Source organism: Gallus gallus, chromosome 3 (assembly GCF_016699485.2).
Source record: "Gallus gallus isolate bGalGal1 chromosome 3, bGalGal1.mat.broiler.GRCg7b, whole genome shotgun sequence".
NCBI classification, from domain to species: domain Eukaryota; kingdom Metazoa; phylum Chordata; class Aves; order Galliformes; family Phasianidae; genus Gallus; species Gallus gallus.
In genome coordinates, this window is record NC_052534.1 from 87080031 (window position 1) to 87103740 (window position 23710).

General features: G+C 37.6%; 1 protein-coding gene across 5 annotated transcripts in view; it reads left to right on the forward strand.

Annotated features, from left to right (window-relative positions):
• The window catches only part of BMP5 (bone morphogenetic protein 5), a 55879-nt gene extending 38516 nt beyond the window's left edge, over nucleotides 1-17363 (forward strand). For 3 of the 5 annotated variants that reach the window (XM_046938514.1, XM_046938515.1, XM_015284820.4), the window contains exons 5-8: nucleotides 1975-2172; nucleotides 9279-9355; nucleotides 10949-11059; nucleotides 14904-17118. In XM_046938514.1, the coding sequence (XP_046794470.1) occupies nucleotides 1975-2172; nucleotides 9279-9355; nucleotides 10949-11059; nucleotides 14904-15053 (536 nt within the window). In that variant the 3' untranslated portion in view covers nucleotides 15054-17118. Of the gene's footprint in view, nucleotides 1-1974; nucleotides 2173-9278; nucleotides 9356-10948; nucleotides 11060-14903 lie in introns of all 5 variants that reach the window. The other 2 variants (NM_205148.5, XM_046938516.1) reach the window with 2 other exon arrangements.
• Nucleotides 17364-23710: the final 6347 nt, after the last annotated feature.

A 23710-nucleotide genomic window follows, 5' to 3' on the forward strand; every position in this document is an offset into this window, starting at 1 on the left:
TGGTTTGAAGGATATTTTGCTTCGCACACAATATCCACCATTGTAAATTCAGAGAACCTAGATTTAAATTCGGAAAACCTACACAGATCTTTACAGCCCTCAGTATATAAATCTAATAGTATTCTTAAAATGTCCACCAGTGAGGTATTAATCTCTTACAGATAAAATTAAAATTCTAAAAGTCACTGGAACAAAAAATAAAGAAAAATAATATAAATATTCCCTCTAGAAATGAGGGGAAACTTGGAACTTTGTGGTAAGAGGTTGGTTTGTCCATGAGTTGCAATGAATAGAGAATAGTCTGCACAGTTTTTCACATCTGACTTGCGACAGAAGATTTGAACATATAGAAATTAATGTTGCTAAATTATTTAATAGTTACATAAATAAATACATGAAAAGAAGAATTAAAGAAACACAAGGCTAAAAAGCCATTTAAAATGAAATCAGAAGCTTCAACAAATATATTTTTCCCTTGCAGTCAGAAAAGTAATTATCAAAATTGTTCAAAATATGTTGCCAATTACTCTACTCCATAACTGCTAACTTTCTCAGTTCTTCTCCTGCCTTTGCTGGGCTCTCTGTCACTGGAAACATCTTAAACCAATTTAAAGTGCTACACCTGAATAAACATGTTGTAAAAGTGTTTATGTATTGAAGTGGGTCAGTTCAAGGTATGGTATTTGGCTGGAACTTCTAATTTCTCTTTTTACTGCAAAAAGGCTGCCAGAAGGAGGAAGTCTGAGCTGAATTAATACATTTGTTACAGTGGAAGTAGAATGGAAACTACTTTAACCACAAATCAAACTGCCTCTTTCATTTACGCCAGTGATAGAGTTTTTCTAAGAAATATAGACTCTGGCATACAGCCACTGTACGTTTGTGTTTGAAAAGGAAACCTATATGCTTATTTCTATAAGGCTGATTCCTATGCTTATTTGTAAGTTCTTTTTCAGGGTGAAGGAGCTAACAGTGCTATAGGTGTGCAAGGCAGATGCTCCTTTGTTGTCCGCATGACAACCTTTCTAGGCAGCTTAGCCGAGTCCCCTATACAGTGATGCCGCATGGGCGGTGCCAGTGCCCACACCTCCCCATTTAAAAGACCTCCATGTCCCCCACCCAGCACAGCTGCACAGCTTCACATGACACTGTCTCATTTTCTGACGGTTGAAGGGCTCTGCATAATACACGTATGCACAAAAGCGTTTATGCTGCCAAAATAAATTCTGTTAAGAGCAAGGGTTTATTTGCTAAAATGTCACTGATGCAATTTCAGTGAGTTGTTTTGCTTTCTTTTCTTTTACTGAGGTTTAGATCCTATAATATAGTGAGGTTACCACACAGTCCTGGCTGAACAAATATTTTAAAGAAATATGCACATCCCTCGGGAACAGAACCAGAGTCAATAATGTCCATATTTCAAGTCCTGTTCTCTGGAGTGACTGAACTCCTTCCTACCTTTACTACTGAATGAACATCAGTTTGAGTAACACTGTACAATATTTGTTTTTAAAGTAGAGGTATATTTATTATCCACACTTCTCTTCGCTGCATACTTGCTTTGGGGATATAGGGTTTCACATCTGACACCCAAGTGACGCAAAAACTAGATGACCGCATTACATTATCCTTTTGGTAGCCTATAGACTTTAATGGGCCTCATTTTTTTTTTTACTTCTATAGATGTGTACAAGAGACTGAATTAAAACATCAATGTGTTGAATAAGATATGTAGTGTATGGAGACTACAATTTTATGCAATGACAAACTACTTGGAAAGCAGTTGAATTGTTGATTTTTTTGCCTTTTAAGTTTTCTTCAGCAAAAGGAGGTTAGGATTTCCTGTTGTGTAACTTCAGGATTGTGGACAAAATTCTTGTCATGCTTCAGTCAGAGGTGGAACTCCCACTATGGCTTCAGGAGGGGCAGAACCACACCTCATGTATGCAACTTACAATTTCCATTGCTTTATAGGTCGAAGTATCAATGTTAAATCTGCTGGCCTGATTGGAAGGCACGGGCCTCAGTCAAAACAGCCATTCATGGTTGCGTTCTTCAAGGCAAGCGAAGTGCTTTTCCGCTCTGTCCGAGCAGCCAACAATAAAAGGAAAAACCAGAACCGCAACAAATCCAGTAGTCATCAGGAGTCTTCTAGGATGCCAAGTGTTGGGGGTAAGACAAAGCTACTAGTCTCTGATTTACTAGTCTCTTTACAGTAGTTATGGCACCTGCTCAAATGGAGTGGAGTCACAGCTGCTTATTGGCTGAATTGCTGGAAACTGTTCCTGCTCTATTTCTGTCTGTCTCCACAGCTTTTCTTAAACCACTTCTGTTATGTCAGCCGTGAGCATGATCTAGCTTGTGTGAGTCAGTTCACCTGCATGTATCATGGGCTCTTGAAAATATATTTTGGAAAAGGTTGTATCCGAGCTTGAAACTTGTCCTGTGTAGCAGGCAGCTGGATGAGATCCTTGCTGCACATGAAAATGAGGCAGAGAGAGGTCTGTCCCCCAACTACTTCTCCAGAACAGAAGTAGTAGTTCTCCAGTAGAGTCCAGAATAAATTATGCTCCAATTCTTTCCTGAAATGCTCTTTTCATCTAGGTGGTAAAGTCACTTTCTAAATATTCTCTTTTTTGACCAAATAACTCTGCTTTTCAGGAACAGGATGTGAAAATGAGTCTTTGTAGAAGTGTGGCAGATCTAGTACCAGTATATCAAAACCTCAATGCAGGTGCAATTCTTAAGCACCATCTATAAGCAAGCAAATTAGTATCTTGCTGTGGAAAGAATTCAGACTTGGAGTGAAACTCAGCTATTTGTGAACATTCATTATGAACATTATGCAGTACTTTAACCCATCTCAAAAAAATGGCAGATTAGAGACCCCCCTCATGTAATGTGTGAGCCTTTTCCTGATGTTCTCTAAAAGGATAACAACCTTAGCAACCACAAACTGCTATTGAACTGGTAAAGAAATCATAGAAATCACTTCAATAACCTATATCTTTCACAAGTAAATCACAAGGTTTACCTAGTGATCTACTGGAACTAAATACCACTTTAAGTTTAAAATGAATATTAAAATATATTTTGGAATAAAAGTTTTTACTTCCATCGTTTGTTAACACTTCAGTAGTATACTCAGTTTTATTTACGTGTGATTTATATGTAGAAAAAATGCACTATTGCTTCTCTTGTTTCAGTTGTGGACTTGGAACATAGTGATTTCTGAAATACGTGACTTAGAGGGAGGCATGTGTTCCCTTTGATGATCCTAGATTTTGTAAAGCACCTGACGTTTGTAAAGGCACCAGGGATATCTGTTTACAACAACAACGGTGTTTTTGTTGTTATTTGTTTGCTTTTTGAATATTGTAAAGTTTTCTGATATTTTGTATAACTATACTACAAGCAGCTCATCTACAAAATTAACCTCTATGATATGGGGGTTTTATATTTAGATAGATTCGTATGATTCTATAAATATTGTAGGGGAGTAATCAATTAAAAAAAAAGTAATCAGATAGACAATTTTAACTTTATTAAAAAAAAGTAACTACATGCTCTATAGCAGAGAGGTATTCTTTTGTGATCCATTATGTATAAAATCATATATATTTATAAAATGATATTATAAAGGAACACTCTCTCCTTGTTAGCTGTTTAAACTTCTTCAGACATAGCTTTCAGGAGGACCTGTTCCATGATGTCCCTCACAGAGGTGAGGCTCACCAGTCTGTAGTTTCTTGACTTTCCTCTCTAGTCTTCTTACAAATGAGAGTGACATTTCCATTTTTACAGTCACTGAGGACTTCACCTGACAGTCGTGACTTTTCAAATATGATGGAGTGGCTTGGCAATTACAACAGCTAGGTCATTCAAGACCCTGGAACGCATGTCAAGGAAAAGCTATGCCCTTTTCTTCCTATACACCAGTCCCAAGAACTGAATAAGTGCATCCTTCTGGGAGAAAGATGAGTTTCCTAGTTCTGCACAGCTCCCAGTAAGGGCCAGTGGTTTAGAAGTCTAATTTGTCTCTTCATATTTAAACCAAAGAAAAACTCAAAGAATTCTGCCCATCATGTTCCTCAGAGTGGTATCTGAAGCCACACTCAATTCTGATTTACGCCCTCATGCAAGACACAGTTAAAGTAAATGACACAGTAATGGGCAAAAGTTACCATGTGCTATAGGTCTTCGTTTGCACACTTATTCCACAACCTAATATCTGCTTACTCAGACTACAACAGTGAAAAATGCTAGATGTTCTATAGCCAAAGCCAGATAGATACGCTGCCATTTACATGTCACAGAGTTCAATTATATTTTTCTTTGCGTGCTAATCCCAAATTTACTTTGGCCCTTCCTTCTTTTTCTCTTCACTTTTCTCCTTTTTCTCTCCATCTTTTTTCTGTTTCTTTTTCCCTCCTCTTTTTTCCCCTTTCCTTCTTCCTCTTTGCCTTTTGTTTTTTCTCTTTTATCTCATTTCTTTTGTATGTTTCTGGACTCAGCAATTAGCTTTACTATAGTCTCAGCACATCAAAAAGGACAGCCCTTCTAGACAGCTCAGTTCTTCTACTGGAAAACACATTTTTTGAAGTATTCATGAGGATATACACAAACGCAATATGGAGAAAATAAAATCTACATGCATCAGTTATTCTGGTAGCTGGGCAGATGTTCACAGATTTGGCATCAGGATCCTCCTACAACTAAAATCTTCAAGGGAACATGAGCTCTATGTAGCGCATTCAGACTGTGCCTGCCTGCTATGCACACAGGATTGAAGTGTTTATTACTTACCCAGTTATATTGTGGTTGAGCTGCAGTTAAAAGGAAAAAATAAATCAAAACAATGAAAATTTGTTCCCAAAGTACTTCATAAACTCTACCTTGAAACGACGTCTGGCTTTATTTTCTTCTTCTGAGTGTTATCTAAAATGACCTACAATGGAATTTGGCACTAGAAAATATCTGTATTTAAATAATTAAAGATGATTCATACTATGAAGTTCAACAGTACACCTACATAATATTGTTTCATAATGCAGTGAGATAACAGCAAAAAACAATGCTTAATGATACTTTTCCTGAGTTTTATTGATTGATGTCACATTAAGAATGCTGTACTTTATGATAGTATATATATATATATATACATAGTTTACATTTTTGTTTTCCTTGCAAAAAAAAGAAAAAAAAAAAAAAAGAAAAATTTGAAATTCTCTTATTTTGCCCTCCTTCCACAGCTCCTGCTTCACAGGGCTTTGGACCATAACTACAATACCCAGAGAGCATGGGAATAATGCTTCTTAGCCACAGTACCTACAGTTTTGATTCTTGACAGAATAAGCATATGGGCCTTGAAGTTGCAGTATGTGAAATTGGATCCTTGGCATCAGATCTTAGTATAAATGTCACATTTGATACCTACATGCAATGTTACATTACATGCAACTTGTATGAAAGATAGAAGTCAAGGAAGGACTATACATTTGCCTAAGTTTAACTTTCTTTTTAAGTGTGTGGATTAGATGGTTGCAGACCATCGTATCAGGTAAGCTGGTATGACTGCTCAACCCTGATTAATCTGTATTTGAGTAATTCAGAGTATAAAGACAATCACTACATTTAAACACTGATGCACATATTTATTATTCAGTCTTTCTCCTAGAACTGTAGGTAGTTCTGCTACATTCTGATACTAAAACTTCTATATTTATTCTTAAATATGGAAATGTTATGACTGAGAGAACCTGCAAAAGCACAACCTTCAGCTTTCACTAGTTTGTCCACTCAGGTTCTATATAAAAACTTTCCTGACTGCTTCATATGCATAACTTTCCCTAATTTTTCAGTCAGAGCATTCTATGTGACTGAAATTAAAATTCTTATTAATGGTTTGAAACATAAAACAATATTTACTTCCTACAAGCACTGATATTAGTCAAAATCAGTTTGCAGATCCTTGTAAAAAGCGATCAGTGAAATACAGTTCAAATGTTTTCACTTAAAGCTCCTTTGCACTCCTCTACTTTCACCTTACTGCTAATGTATGTGAAGAGCAAACTAGACTATTATGGGCAGTTCAGCACAAGAAATGATCAAGAGCTCTTGATTAAACTAAAAGCATATAGCTTTTTGAAAACTCTTAATGTCTTAGAGTATCCTGCCTTGCTTCCAGTGGCTATTCCAGAAAGACACTGAACTTCTATAGGATGTGGGCATATATTTTGACCCTATGTACCATGGGGCAACTGTGGATATCTGACATGGCAGCAGGTAACTAACTACTTGTGGAGAACTGAGCTGAACTTTTAATGCCTATCATTGAGAATCAGTCCATTAAGAGCTAGAAAAATGTCATAGGAAAAAAGGTAGTATCTATCATTAAGAAGAAAATAGGATTGGGGTATTACAGCTTAGAAAGCCTAATTTGCCACCCATGATGATACTACAACAAATTATGAAGTATTGCAAATGTTTATATCTTGACTTGTGAACAGCTTTTGATACTAACTCACAAGACATTCTGAGGCCTAGGTGCATTCAACAGAAGTGTGTTAAAAAGAAAGCAAGAAAGCAAGGAAGGAAGGAAGGAAGGAAGGAAAGGAAGAAAAGAAGAAAGAAAAAGGAACAAGAAAAAGAAAAGAAAGAAAATCATATTCAAATAGCATGTTACTAATAAAAGTGAAATTTGGATGGGTATTTTTAATGATATTGAATCTCCTCTGGATCCGATTCAGTCCAACATTTTATTGGTAATTTGGATGACTGATGACTCCCCCTGATCTGGTAACTTCTGTGAACTTGCTGAGAACACACTCTGTCCCTTTGTCCAGGTTGCTAACAAAGACAGTTAAAAGTATTGGCACCAGTACTGGTTCTTGAGGGACACCCCTAGCAATCAGCTGCCAGCTGGACTTCATACCACTGATCATAACACTCTGAGCTCAGCAGTCCAGCCAAGTTACCACCCATTATATTCTTTACCTATCCAAAACACATCTGATCAATTTGGCTGAAAGAATACTATGGAAGACCTCTTAAAAAACTTTCCAAAAGGAGTGGGAACAGTACCCAGTTGCGACTAGCCCACAGAGCTGTTCTTGTTCTCCATAATGCCTGGGGAAGGCTTTCAGGAGGATTTGATCCACAGATTTCACAGAAACTGAGGTTAAGCTGATCACTCTTCCTGAAGATGGGTGTGGTATTTTCCATTTGTGAATCATAAGAAATATTCCTCAGTCATAATGAACACTCAAAAATGGCAGGGACTGACTTTGCAATGATGTTGATCAACTCATTCTCCACCCTTAAACTCATGCCTTCTATGCTCACATGGACTTGTACATCTTTGATTTGCATAAATGCTTTCTAACTCTATTTATTTTACTGTGTGGATAGAGTTTCAGCCACTAGGCTCAGGAACTTGGGATTACTGAATGCAAATCTTGCTAGTAAAAAACAAGGTAAATAAGGCACCGAGTAGCATAACTGTTCTGAGTCCTTATCACTAAGGTTCTCTTCATCACCTCTTTTGAACCTTCAGCTCTGTGCTCTCATGGTTTTAGCAGGTCTCATCAATATTTCCAACCCTAAGTTGTTCTATGTTCATTGATTTACACAAATTCAACAGAATAGCCAGCAGTACTTAAAAAAAAAAGTATCTGAAGTAGATCATTTGGCAGTGTGATTTTGCTTTAAAATTCCCATTCTGTGGTCTACTGCAAGAAAATCACCCTGAAATCACGGGAAATAATTATTTTACTTCGTGTAGTACTATCTCCAGTTTTGACCATCGCATCTTCAGAAAGACACAGACAAACTGAGAATTCAGAGAATCAACAATAGTACAGATGAGGGTAGTCGACAAGAAGCAACTGGTAAATTTGTAGAAAAGCTCATTTACATCTTCTGCAGACATGGTGAGGCAATACAACAGGTTATCTCAGATGCTGTAGAACTCACTCTCTTGGAGGTTTTTAGCTATACGTTGGGCAAATAACTGTCAGAAATACTCAGTATATACTGATTCCATCTTGCAGTAGAAAGATTAAGTTACCACAGAGCTTTTATACAACCTACCAATCCTATGACTTCATGGTGCTTAACTGTGAGTTTTAATTAATGGAATTACTAATATTTCTAAACATATATGTAAACTTTTCATTCAATTAAATGGTAAGGAACCTTGCAGCTTAGGAAAACTAATTCTAGAAGAATTCCTTCTCTCTTCTACGTTTTCTGTGGCATGCCATGGAGTTCCTCCAGTCAACCAAAAGCTCATATTATTCTATATTATACCATATTATTCTAGTGTACAATGAAAATTGATTTTTTTATTTTATTTTATGTGAAAAAGTTTTCACCTTTAATTTTCCAAGAACTTTTAAACAAAGACTGTCCTATCACAGCTTCAAGTTTTTCAGTGCTAAAAACTATTAAAAAAATACTGCTCCCTTGCATATCTCATTGACACTCAGTTTAGAGCATTAGCATCCAGGGTGCTAATGGGGTGAAGGCATGACCACACCACCATGTTTTGCTGTTACTCAGAGGCAGTAAGGAACAAATACTACATTTTCTCAAGGCTTAAGGCTGTCCTGGAGAAGAACACATAGTAGGTTCTGCATGTCCTTCAATCTTGACACATCTCTCACTGCCTGGAAACACTCAGACCCTTACAAAGCAGCTGTGATTATACTCATGTACAGAATTAGATCTAAAACTACAGATCATTTACTGATTGATGTTTCCAGAAAATATGACTTAAAAAAGGTACAAAACATGCTAATATTTAAATAATAGACTTCTTGGAGTTTTGTTGATTGAGAACCATTTTTTTCACTGTTAACTTATCTTTTGGACAGAGCTATTTCATTTACCTCATGATTAAATCTGTGCCAACATGCAGAAGACTTCAGTATACCCTGCATCAGGCTGTTGGTGTACTACTTTAATTACCTGTGCAGATATTATCAGAATTGTTACTTAGCTAGCAAGGAAGCATAAGTCATATTAACCTGCTTTTCCTAGTATTGTCTCATTCCTGCAGTATGCACACATTGCATCAGGCTGACATTGGTGATTCTGAATATCCTTCTTTACATTGCCTTTATGATCACCGCTAGGACTATAAATGAAAATGTGGTTGTCACTTTCCTTTGTACAGTTTAGTCAGGAGTTCAAAAACAGCAATCTCTTTTCAGTTCTAACAATAATAATAATCCTTTAAAATAATAATAATAATAATTTTTATTTTCTTCCTATAGATTATAACACAAGTGAGCAAAAGCAAGCATGTAAGAAACATGAACTTTACGTCAGTTTCCGAGATTTGGGATGGCAGGTATTGTTATAAATTCTGTTTCCTATCAGTGCTAATTGGGACAGTCTAATTTACAATCCCCCAGAATATACAGTATGTTTTCCTCACGGTAACTGGTATTTCACTGATGAGAGACAAATTCTTTAAACACATTTTGAAGTGAAACCCTATCACTATCTCTACCTTTTTTGGTGCTGTTCTCTTAATCGTTTTGCAAACTTTACTGGCTTTACAATCTGAATACATTTGCTGAAAGATAAATCTGAACCATTACTCATGATCTGTATAGATCTGCAGTAAATGAAACGTAAATCCCCACAGTTGTCAGTAAAGGAACTTTTGAAATTTGCCCTCAAATTTTCCTTGCTCCAGTCTTCTGTGAGTCAAAGGGATTTCACCAGGTTTGGATCCACAGACAATGAGAACTTACATCACTGTTCAGTGGTCTTTAAAACACCAAAGCCAAATTGACATAAATCCTAGGAAAAAATTCTGTCTTTTGTAAAATAATATGAAAAAGAAGATATTTCTAGTAAAGGGCCACAAAGACAGAATTAAAGCTGTTATGAGGAAAAGAAAATAGAGAACAGTCTAGATGTTTTTGGTTCAACTCAAATTCTGAACTTTGTAGTATGTCTATACTCACATCAGACTGAAGAAGTAGGAATGGTGTTTTCACAAGTTTACAGAGCATAAGTTTCCTGTCTGTGGTGACAGCACAGGCTTGTGATACTGACTTGAGCTCAGGCTTCTGAACAAGTCAGCATTGTCCGTCTTTTTCAGGTATCACCAGTTCTTTTGTTTTTTTGTTGAAACTTGAAATTCTGATGTGCCCCATGATACACAAGGCTCACAGATCAGTGAGTCAAGGTGATCAAAAAAAAAAAAGAAAATCTTTTTTTTTCCACAAAAAATACTTGAAAAAATCGAAGTTGCAGATGGAGACCCACAGTTACACTGTATAGTATTTAATCTGTGAGACTCAAGATGGAATAAGATTAAAAAAAAAAAACAAAAAAAACCCAAAAAACACAAAATAGATTATCTTCCTTCTTCCCATGGCAAATCCACTTGCCTAGCAAAGGAGGAATTCAGCAAACTAAACACACTGATTTGTTAACATTTTTATATATTTTCCTTCATATGTTCTTCTCCCTTTACAGTCTGTGTTGCTAGATGTTGTTGGAATTAACGATTCAGCAGCATTCAACTGAGTAATCTCTAGTAACACTTAGACTCATGCAATATTACAACTAATAGAATTGAATATGATTAAGAAAGAGGACACATTTTAATTACATTTATTACACAAAAAAAGCAGTAAATAATTTAAGTCTGGGAAGAAAAGTATGCTAATAAATATGTTTAGACCTTTAATTCCCTTTACAGCCTTATTAGTTGGTATTCAGTTTAGTTTAATTTAATTTTCGTTAGAGTTGTGCAGGAAGAAAGCAAATTCTTTTATTTTTTTGGCAAAAAAAGTATATTAACATGCCACATTCTGAAGTTCATTTTGTCCTTGGACAAGCCTTAGTTAGTTTGATATATTTTTACATTCTCTGCGTGAAAAAAAAATAAATTAAAATTGAGTGAATTTGTTTGTTGTGATTCTAGGACTGGATTATTGCACCAGAGGGCTATGCTGCATTTTACTGTGATGGAGAGTGTTCCTTTCCCCTCAACGCCCACATGAATGCAACAAACCACGCCATTGTTCAGACACTGGTATGTCTCTGCCTATGTTACACTTCCCTATTTCTCATGGTTGTGACAGTTTCGCACTGGTGGAGGCCTTGGGACAGGGCCCGTCTCTTTGTCTCTGTTTACTACCACTGGATTTTCATTATTTCTGTGAAATTACCCATTTCAAAGACATGACTTGATGATTACACTGGAGAACAGATGAATTGTCCAGGATGGCCTGTGTGATAGGTTTCCCTTCAATTTCAAAAAAAGTAATGGGAAGATTGTGTCTTATTATTGAAGCATAGTGTAGACAGGAACCAAAGAGAGTCTCTGGTTCCCCTGATTATTTTTCTTTTTGCAGCTTATTGAAGCTCCATGTTCACATCTACATGCTATTCCTGCCAGAAATGTTGACACTTGGCCACTCTATGGACCTCTGTCGTCAACTGTTGGCAAAAAATCTTAAAATGTAATTGAATGTGAAGCTTTGCAAGCAGACGCGTTTGCATGTAAGAAATTGTGTTCAGTCATGCCTGGCTAACAAATACAACTTATAAGTAAGTGTGCTTGGATTTGTTGCTCTGCCTGGTACATGTAAAAGGATTGTAGCCAGCTTTTTGCTGGCTTCTGCCAGTTCTTATGTTAGTCCTGTGCATCAACCAGAGCTGCCAAAAGGATGATCTTAGTTGGATCAGCTCACAAGGCCTCCTCCAGCCCACAAGTGTTCAGCTACACTTTGGTAAACACAGCAGCTCTAGAAATCAGGGCCTTTAGAATGCAGTACTACAGGTCTGATGAATGGTCATGATTTTTCAAATGTGGCAGCTGAAGAATTGGCTCTGAAAATCATAACTATTAAAAGACTGATTAAAAAATGGAGGAATGAGATACAATAAGCAAGAAAGGAGTGGGAGTATGAAATGAGAAGATAAAATGGTTGTCACTCCTTATGAGTTTCTGGAAATGTCAAAGCACTTGCCTGAAAGTAGAGAAACATGGTTTTGTGAACTATGATTTTGATTGAAAAAAAAATGACAGAACAACTAGGCCTGAAAAGCCTTTTCGACTTCAGAAATGAGTACAGCTATCACCTTCCTGGGGAAAAGGGAAGGGAAGGGAAGGGAAGGGAAGGGAAGGGAAGGGAAGGGAAGGGAAGGGAAGGGAAGGGAAGGGAAGGGAAGGGAAGGGAAGGGAAGGGAAGGGAAGGGAAGGGAAGGGAAGGGAAGGGAAGGGAAGGGAAGGGAAGGGAAGGGAAGGGAAGGGAAGGGAAGGGAAGGGAAGGGAAGGGAAGGGAAGGGAAGGGAAGGAAAGGGAAGGAAAGGAAAGGAAAGGAAAGGAAAGGAAAGGAAAGGAAAGGAAAGGAAAGGAAAGGAAAGGAAAGGAAAGGAAAGGAAAGGAAAGGAAAGGAAAGGAAAGGAAAGGAAAGGAAAGGAAAGGAAAGGAAAGGAAAGGAAAGGAAAGGAAAGGATGCTATGTTACACGAAAGGGATATTTTTAGAAACTCACCATGTGCTGAGACCCATCCCTTTCCATTCAGCTTCTCATTTATGTACCTTCCCCAAGCCCAGCCACCAGTGTAACATTATTCCTCTACCACAGAACTGAAGCCAGCAAGACTGACAAAAAGAAACGTCAGAGGCTGGGAATATACAAAATTGTGGTAGGAGTTTCAGGTGGAGGGGAACAGCAAATGCTACTTGGCAAGGAATACAGCAGTGTGCCTAGGAGATGATGAAGAACAAACTCCACGCAGTCTTGAACTGAAGAGAAATAGGTCAACAAAGCAAAAGTTTATCATTATGTAAACATTGCCCAGAAAAATTACCAATAACACTGAGATCCTCAAGTTAGAGTTCCCTGCTACAATTATGGGCCATTAAATAAGAAGTGGCCCAGTGCTATTTTCTCTTGTGCATCTACTCTTTCCAGAAACAACTAATTTTGTGTTTAAGAAATTTTTGTAGATTGTCCACTTTTTAAACATTGGATACTTAGATTTTCTCTCATTTTTATAGCCTTTCTGGAAACATGTGTGTCCCTCTGCATGCACAGTACATGCGTCCAGTTGTGCAGCCAAAAAATCAAGAGGCTAATTAAATTTTAACTGCATGTAATTTAGATGAGATAACAGTAGTTGAATGCTTTATGGTTTAAATTATGTGCAATTCAGATTTACACAAGGTGTGCACATGGGGATGGCTTGAGAAACAATTATTCATACACCCCACCCTCATCCAAATATAATCATCTCTCAGCCATACTGATTACACCATTCTAAAAAAGCCCACTCTTTTGGGTTGGGAAGTGATTGTTCCTTGGTACCCCTCCAAACTTTACTCATTCTTGTTTTTCTCTTTTGTAACAAGCATAGAGAAATGTTGGGCAAGTACCTTTCTCTTTTTCTGAGGTTGAACTTAGATAGACAGAACGTACAGATACATATTAATACAAGAAAGGCTGTACTTAATGAATTATATTATCTTTCTTCTCCAGTCAACCTCTGAAAATGTACTGGCATAGAAATGATCTCATGAACATTCAATTCAGGGCATCAGCAGGTAGACTCACACTGTCTTCCAGGCTTTTGAAATTCTACCTTTTGTAAAGATGCTCCCTCTTCGCCATGCTGTGGGCATTGCTGTTGTGAGGGGCTACAAGGCATTGGAGCTGGCGAGGCAGGGGCTGGTGGAACCAGGAGTTGTGGTAGGGCAAACATCTGTTCAGACATGGCACAGTCATTCTTTTCTTCAGTGCTTTGCCATTCATTTGCTAAACTGTTTTTAAATGTGAGTCTAAACCCTTTCTAAACTGTTTCTTCAGGATTTATTATTGCTCATTTCAAAAGACCTTCTCATGGTAACAGTTATGTAAAAATCGTTTCCTGATAGACTGTTCTCTGTTGTCTGGCAAAGACTCGGGGCTTATATCACTGTAAGACAGATGGCTCTAACAGATTTACAAAGACTTAACATACAAATGAAACCTATTACTGCTGAAGTCTTCATCCATGCCTTAATAATCTCTTGCCCTCTCTATTACAACTCCCTCCTTTTTGGCCTCCCCAGTTTCCAAGTCTTCAGCATGTGCAGAATATTACATCCAACCTTCTTTCAAGTACAAAGAACTTGTATTTCCCCCATTTTCAGATATTTCCACTAGATCTTGTTCATTCTGGGATGCTGTTCAAAACTGTTTTTCTTCTCTTTAACCTTTCATTGATATATTTCAGCCTAGTGTACAGAAAGCCTTCTCTGTCTCAGTCCTTTCCCCAAACTTCCTGTCCAGCTGGCACTCACCTTACAAACTGATTTTGACTTCAGTAGAAGTAGAGCTGGATGCACAGATACCTAGATAAGACCTTAAAATACACTCATGCTGTCAGAAAATGCACATCTTACTCTTTCATAGACTGAAAACAGTGTTTCAGTTTGAGCCTTTGCCTGCACAGCATTTGCTTTCTGTCACACTTTCCTCCATGCTGAGACTCTATGCAAGAAAGCATTTTAGCACATGCTGGAGTATTAGTAAGACAAGGGACATGAGCATGTGCTTCATGTTAAGCATCGTCCTCAGCAGAGATGGTACTAACATATGTGTTTTCCCGAACTGCAGCCTAACTTCAGCTCTTTTCTAAATTTCATCCGAAAACCAACTTTGTATCTTGGCCGCTTCTCCTCACTTAACTCTCCATCTGCTATTATTGTGTAACACTGCCCACAGGATTGAAATCAGAGCAACATTCTGGAGGTAAGCTCTGCTTTAAAGTTGCTAACTGAGGAAAATCTGCAACCACAGAACTGAATTGCAAAGACAGGTCTTGGTCTGACGTTGTCCTTGTACCTCTCCATGTGATACATGAGCTATGTATTTCTCTGTCTTTCAGGTTCATTTGATGTTCCCTGATCATGTACCAAAACCATGCTGTGCACCAACAAAACTGAATGCCATCTCCGTGCTCTACTTTGATGACAGTTCCAACGTTATTTTAAAGAAATACAGGAATATGGTGGTGCGTTCATGTGGCTGCCACTAGGATGAAAACAGTAATAATCGAAAGCAGAGGGGCTTATTCAGAATTGTAATAAAGTCAAGATATAAGCCTTGCTGATGAGAAGGCAGTTCTAAATTTATTCCATTTCATGTCATCTCTCATTTAAATGTACAGTGTAATGTATATAGCAGCTTTTATTTATTTAAAAGTATATCGTTTCTTTTGTATGAGCAAAATTTCAAAATCATTTATTTTATGGGTCACCTTACTAAGCAGTAGAACTTCAGAAATGAATTATTTTGAATTGAACGTACTGGAACCTACGTAATTCCATTTCCGTACTTTAAAGTAAAACCTTTGTACTGACTTTTTTAAAGTTAGTAACTCCGGAACTTCTGTAACTGCTTCATATTGTTTAAAGAACTAAAATACGTTTGGTCATATTGTGCCAATGAAAACTGTGGAGGGATATTTATTTAGAAAAAGGCACAGAAAAAAAAATAAACAAGACTGCTTGGCCAAACAGATTTTTTTCTTTTAGAAGTTCTACTCCATTAGAAAAAGTGAAATGTTGAACAGTGTTAAAGTAAATAAATAGTAGATAGAAAATAGAAGTGAAGAGATTGCACATGTAACTGTTTTCCTTAACGAGATGAGTGTAACTGAAGGAGTGTGCTACTTCTGGGCCTGTGGGCTGCAGGGTTTGCGAAAGGCTCAGAGCTTTGGGAATTCTGCGGAGACAGACTCCAGCCTCTGTATCTGACCTTCCAAGTTAACACGAAACATCGAACTACAACGTTCTTACCTCAATTCACATCGGTTCATTATCCATCACAGCATGCTACCCTGGCAAATATTTTTATAATAACAGCACAAGGTGAAATCAAACAAAAACCCACACAAGCCGTACCGCCACGCAGGTGAAGTTACTGTATAGTTGTCTGTGATGGTGGCTGTTCACATGGAAAGATGAAAAATACCATTCATAAGGGGCTGCTGGGTAATTTGCAGCCTATGGTCAGTCCCATCTTCTCTCCTAGTAGGTTTGGTTTAAATAATGAGATGTAAGATTGGATATCTTTCCTTTCTTTAGCATCAATTTTTATAACTTTGAAATTTCTTAAATCCATACATTTATTTTTTCATTTCCCTACATTTCTGGCCTGAAATAAAATCCTGTGGTTGTGAATTGCACAATTTACAATGGTAGCGTTGCCATTCTCAACACCAGCACTCACATGCTTATTTTGAATTGAACGCCTTTGAAAACTTTGGACACCCCTTTGTTCTAGCATTATGAAAATGAGAAAATTGAAACTCCAGTTTTTCTTTAGTAAATGGTTAGCCGTAATACGCTTTTCTCTTGAACTACCTTGATTAAAAATGCTTTTTAACAGTTCTCAGAGTGTTGATAGCAAGTGAGTAGTACAGACCAGTTTCTCCTTAGACAATCTATTCGTGTAGATGATGGCTTCAGTGGTTATTTAAGGCATATCTCAGAAAACTCAGATTATGACAGACTGATAAAATCAGCATGTGTGTGTGACTGTGTATGCATGCGAATGTGCAGCTGTCTTTTTTTGCAGAAACTAATTTATTTTATCTTGCTACTGGAGTATTACATACATCTTCCTATGCATACAGGCAGATTTTTGAAAAATGAACAGTTCTGATTTGTCTTCAGAGCTCTATCTCCTTAATACAAACAATTCCATTTTACGCTTCCAGTTCTACTTTATACATACATTACCAACATATTTATGTTTAGTTGCGGTTTGTGTGCAATGATTTATATCAAATTATTATGTCTCCAATTGAATTACCAATTTGGAACAGCTAAATAAAAAAAAGTTAAATTCCTGAGTTATTTCCAAAAAAATTTCAGGTTGCTGTATAAATTAGGCAGGAGGATATGCTTTTTAGAAGTTGATTTTTTCTACATAGAATTTGATGAAAACTACATTTTGGGTACATTAAGTAATATATTTTTAAATAATGGTGTACCATTTTGAGAATAAGAAACGGAAGATTATTGTTATATTATTCTATAAAATATGCTGTTGGAATATATTTCTATATTTTGAGACATAATAAACCTGTAATACTACTTTGTTCTGCTGTGATTTTGCTTCTGAGACATGTGACAAAGTGACACCCACTTCGTATCTTATTTTAAAGGTAAAAGCAAGAGATTGCTTAGAGTTATTCATAGATTTTGTTGCAGTTCATTTTTTATTACAGACATTTTGCAAAATGACTTTTGTTATGTCTTCTGATATGCCCTGTATTTTTTTAAGCTGCAGCTGGTTGAACCATCTACTCTATTAATAAATATCACACCTTGAAATCATACCTCCAAACTGCTCGCACTCTACTCAAAATATACTAGAAATGCAGAAATAATTGTTTAAATTCTCCTTAAATACCTAACTAATCATTCATGTTTTTGAAAGGAAGGATACTGGCACCACACCCTCTGCATCAAGTATTTCTGATTTTGGCCAGAGGTAAAAACCTTTAATTAATCAGAGAATAGGTGGGAAAGATTTCCTGATAGTCAGAAACATGTTCTTTCAGATTGCATTTGCCCTTCTAATGCAAGATGAAGCTAAAAATTAAATTCATATAAAGCCATCTGGTAACAACATAGCAGCACATCCAATCACTAGGAAACTCAGCTAGAGATTCCTCCAACAAGCATTGGCATGGATGTCTGTGAGCAAAAAGGATGATCTTTCTCCCTTCTGTTCTTGCTCTGTTGCGTATCTCTCTGAACATTTATCCTGACTGACAATTCCTTCCAACTCTATGACTCTACTTTCTTCACAGCCTGTTTACATTTTTAAAGAAATTTGTGTTTGTGTTGAGTGATTAAGCATGTAATATAAAGGTGCCATGTGAGAAGTTCAGATATCCTCAGGAATAAGAAACCAGTCCCATGCAGCTGTTTATTTTGCATGCTGTGTGTACCTATAGGACTACAAGTCAGTATTTTGTCTTGGTATTATGACAGAAGTCACATGTCAGACAATTTGGGTCTTCACTGTATTAAATAGTATGTACCTGGTGCTGTGAGTTACATCTCTAGTCTAGGCACTGGAACTGTGTCTTTTTTTAGGGGCAGTACAGAGAAATTGAACTTTTGGGTTACAGTTCACCTACCTCTTCACAAAGTGGGTTAAGAACAGTGGTTGTGCTTTAGGCCTTGTCTGAGCAGCTGCAGGAAAATGATCTCTGACACTTGCCAAATATCACTCATTGTGAAATGGCTGTTTTTTATCACATGGGAGGTCCGACACATCCGTTTTCTCAACCACTTACCGGAAAACTATTGATCTACATTGTTGACTGCATATTTTTCTGTTCTATTTTTTTTCTCACCTTGTCTTCTGAAACTTCTACCAACTTCTCTGCAAATTGACTTTGACTTAAAATTGACTCTAACAGTGGTAGAAAAGGTCTTAGGCTTCTACTCATAAAATTCTGAACTGTTTCAGTATTAACCAAGGGCTTCTAACAACGAAGACCTTAATTCACGTCCTTTGCAGTCTCTACCAACTGTTCTGCTCACACATTCATCTGCGCATTGAGAGAATCTGACATGTGGTGCTTGAAGGACGAACAGGCCACATGTGAATTATACAGCATTATCTGTTACTATCTCATCTGCAGTCAGAGAAGTTGCAAACTGTGATTTACAGTGTGTTACTGGATACTTGCTCACACGGCTTGAGCAAGAGCTTCATTAAAAATAAAAGAAAACTAAAGTAAAAATCCAACATAAAGCAGTGAGAGTAGCTTTTCTTGCCATCTAAATTCAAATAAATCAGCACCAAACATGGTACATGAGGAATGAGGAATCTCACATGAATTAAATGGACCTTTTGTAGTCTGTTTTCCATATTTACAGCACATGACACAGGCACTTCTCCTGACTGCTATATTTTCAGCTAAATGCTTTGTGCTCTTTTTTTGGTGCCAGATGGGCACCATCAATTATTATTAATACGAATAGATATCTCCATTGCTCTAGCAGATGTTAATGCTTTATAAAAGATGTGTTACTATTATCCCTACCTTGCAGGCACAGAAAGGTGGAGACATTTGCCTGAGGTAAGAGCAGAGGAGAAGCAATATAGTGGAGACAATCAGACAAACACAGTGTCCCAGTGCTCTAAGCACTGCTTGTGGAGTGGCAGATACACTTCACAGTCCTGTCCCTCAGGAGCAGGGCAAGCAGCTCAGATCCTTTACTGATTGTAGGCTTTATGAGGATGTGTAATTTACATTTATCAAATACTTTACTAGTTTTATGATTTTTTTTTCTTTTTCTTTTTCTTTTTTTTGTGAGAATCTGGGCATGTGCCCAGATAAAATCAAGGCATGTGCAGGTGCAAGAGTGGTTATATTTTGAAGCTGCTTCTGTGGACACAACCAAGATCTTCTTGAAGCAGATCTTGGAGCACCTTTTCAGCAGAGTTGTAAATCTGCACCAGTAGGGCTGAAGGCTTCCCTCCCTCTTCTTCTCCTGCTCAGTGGGATGTTCAGCAATGAGTTAAGACTGTGTTAAGAACTCCATAGCAGGGGACCTCGTGGCAGATGTTGGCTGGAGATATAAGAAAAACGTATTTTCTAGGGAACAGTTCTCTGAAAGAGAGAAATTGAAGCAAAGATGTGGGAACAGGATCTTCTCTGTATAACTTGTTCTGGTCTCTTCTGAGTCTCCAACTGACTTGTGAGCAGAAACATTTGTAAAAATGGGAAAGATCTTCAACTAAACTGTGAGAGAAACCTTGAAGGGGGCTTTTTGTCAGCCCCTCAGAAGTCCTTCCACAAAGGAGAAATCCAGTCTCAAACCTGGAGCTACACAGCTGCACAGAGACCAAAAGTTGGACAAGACTTGGGGGAGAAACATGGCACGTACATCAAACTCCCTAAATTGATCTAATTGAAAAACAACACTTTTCATGCTTGCTTATTTTCTTGGCTGCTGAGCTGTCTTTTATTAACTTGTCAAAAGAAAGTGTGTTCTCTTTTATTTGGGCCAATTATATACCCGTCACTGGGATTCCATTTCAAAATGAGTGTTTCTTTCTTAACCCCTGAAACAACTCTTTTCAGCCTTCTCCCTGTGCTATCTGCTTTATTATTCAAGACTAACAGCTCCCACAGGGAATGCTCTTCCCTAGTCTGTGCTGCAGGGATAGAGAAGACCTGCCAAGTTGGTTACTTGTTTAATTGGGATGTGAAACTCTGAGAAACCATTTTGCTAACATTTCCTTTCTTTTTCTTCACACGTGTTTGGGATTTTTCTTGGTTTGATATCATGCTACAAATGCTTGTGGGTAAAGATGTGTAGGTAAGTGCACAGACTTTCACTAAATCTTCTTTTGAAGAGAATTTGTGTATTTAGCAGGGAAAAAAAAAACTTCTTAATTGGTTTCCTCTTCAAAAACAGCATGGATACAGATACAAAAAAAATTAAATTAAGGAAACAAACTACTGATCTTCATTAAATTTCATGTTTTGCAATCCATTAGTTGCTAATTAGCAGGATCTACATTTCTTACCATTGGACTTACACCCATGGACCAGATATTTACTCTCAGATACACTAGTGTCAATCCACCAACATTACAGTGGCCTTGAAATCCTCATAAATATATGTCTTATTCTCTCTGTTTATCTTCGCTTGTGCCAGAATACAATTTAACTTCTTAATTCTCAATTTTCTTCTCATAATCAAGTTATAATGCTTTTGCTCTTTCACCTATCCACAACAACAAAAAAATAGGCTGAAGGTCATGACATAAAATTCTGGGGGGGGGGGGGGGGGGAAATATCACACTTCAGAACCTAACTGAAATTCCAAAACTTCCATTAAAAGTTTAAATAAAAGATCATAACAACATCAGAGATTGGAAGAGCCCAGACCTAGGTTGCTGGGGCAGGGGGCCCAGGGCTGGCCCACAGCTGGTAGGAGCCAGCAGCCTCAGAGGGCTGGGCCGCAGGGTGCCTGCAGACCCTTGATGACGAAACAGTGCTGCTGGATACTACAGGTTCCCAGCTCCAAAGAGAGGAGCCTGGAAGCTGCAGTTTCGCTCTCTGAGTTAGTCCAAACACGGAGGTGTCCAGGAGCAATGCATCTTCATGTCCATGGCAGGCAAATGGGAGAGCTGTCCCACACAACGGTGCGTGGTGGAGAGCACTGAAAGAGAGTGCATTTCATCTGAAAAGTGCTTAAAGAAATGCCTCTGTGACAACGGTGGAAAAACATTCACTGTGAAATTCCCAGCCTGGCTAAAAGCTCTACTAGTGTTTCTGAGTGAAGTTTTGCTGACATTTTCACAGAGGTTTGCTCATTTTTGGCAGGAAAGAATTTGACCCCTCTCCTCAATCATGTTACACCCCATTTCCACCAACTGTCTCTAAGTCTTTTACCATTCTCTTGGCTTTTCCCATGATGTAAATACAAACTGCAGGAGAAGAAATAGTGTTCCTCCAGATTTACTCTAAAATAACTAAGTAGCATTGCTAAATGTTTCCTAGGATATTTTCCTCTCGCCCTCTGAATCTTTCCCCTTAACTGACCTCTGCTGTTAAACAACCTATAAGAAATGAGTCAAGTAATAATCATCAAGGCAAGAATCAGATGACATGCATGTATTTACAGTTTTTTAAATTAGGTAACTAAATATAATACACAGCTGTGCTATCACTCTCCTTACAGACCTTACAAAGCAGAAGGAACAGGCTCACATATGTTTGCAGCCATTAGCAGATGTGTACATTATCTGAAAGCCTTTCTTGTAGCTGTGTAGTCTAAAAGGAGGCTACAGTTGAGATCAGCACTGGTACCCTCCTCCATGTGCAGCAGATGAAGCCTATCTATCTTGAAGAAGAGTGATCTGCTTGAGCTTTTCGAGAACTGTCAAGCTAATCAAGCTGTTTTAGTTCACCAATAGGACCCTTCCTTCATTTTTAAGCAGACTGTTTCACTAGAAAGATACCATATACAGTAGCTTCCTCCAGGAGGATCAGTACTTCCAGAAGTGCAGCTAGGAATGGTAACCTGCCCAGTGATATACCTGCATCATGAAACACCTGTCCCAAGGTAGATTTTCACTGCAGAAATGTACGTTCTTTGCATTCTAGAGATTGAAAATGACAGTGTTGCTTTCTACCAAGAAGTAGAACTCTATATCAGATAGTAAATCACACCTGTGGTGTTTTCCTCTTAATGGTTCTGTCTTTATGATTTAGTTTCCATCATTGCTAAAAAAAAAAGAAAAAAAAATCCCTTCCATTCATTGTACCAATAACCACTATTAACTTTCCCATGAACTGCTCTAATTTCATGTATTTGTAATCATCCATTTCCTACTTAATTACCACAATCATTTATATGCAAACAGCTGCTTTGGTAATTACATTCTTGTTTGCTCATTTTCCCACCAATATCAGGCTTTTCTCTTTCACAGTCATGATTCAGTCTTTTCACACTGCAGCAAATGTGATATTACGCTAATGAAAAGTTGAGCAATTTCCAATTTTTCCCTTAGAAAGAGAAAAGGAAGTGTTTCTAAGGCTATTTTTATGTGACACAGTCCAGCAGTTTTATGTAGATACTTGAGCTATTCCTGATCCAGAGCCAGTGCTGTTGTTACTGCATATTTCCAGGTTGTTTGTAATGCTAGCAGCATGTCAGTCAGAACCTATCTTTTGACACTGAATAAGTGGAAGTACACTTCCTACACCATCTGGTTTAGAATTACGTGAAAAAAACTGTTGATCATTTGTGGACCTCTGAAGAGAGCTGTCAAGTTCTAAACCATTTTGTAGAAGTTTGTGATTGATAATTTAAAGAGTATGTTTTTCTGTGTGCCTCCTCTGTGATGTGCAAGAAAACCAAGGCAAAAAGTCAAAGTTGAATTCATTGAGTACATTTGTGTAAGGTATGTTCAAAGAGATGCTGAGCATCAATTTGCTATGAAATCCAGCTGTAATTTTTCACTTGGGGTTTCCTTTCTCTTGAGCCTGTCTTGTAAGCTTCAGTTTCACATAGAGCTGTCTTAGAAGTTCTAACAGCACCATCTTCTGACTAACATCTTGTCAGGAGTACTTTTGGGTAATTTTATCTTTGCTTGATTGCATCTTTGAGGGTCGCACTTTTGCGAAAAGGTGACCGCTCCCATGCTTCGTGCATTGCTTTGAAGATGCAGTGAAGGGAGGTAAACTGCATTAGACACTGAGCAGTACAACCATCTGCACAGAGCTGAGAATTCCTACCCTTTGGCAACCTAATATTGAAATATATACACACTGCCAATGAAAATGCCAAGAGAATTAAATGAAAATAGAAAATGTTCTGCTGACATTTTTGATTCTAGGATCTTTACAAATCTTTACAAATAAGAGCCCCTGACAGCACTTGTCCTCTCAACCTCTTCCAAGGCAAGGATTGTATGCTAGATATTTTCTGTTTTCAGTGCACTATTACTTTATAAATATGGTCAAGCTAGTAAAGTTTTAATGTAGCTCAAGGTGGCCTTATTTAACCTTTGCTTTGTTAAGCATAAGAATGTAAATCTTCAAATCAATAAAAATGGCTGGAGCAAGTTTCCTAAAGGAATCCTTTCATTTTGGTAGTTTTGTATGTCAAACTTATTTTAACCCCTGGTTACGCTGTAGCATATAGG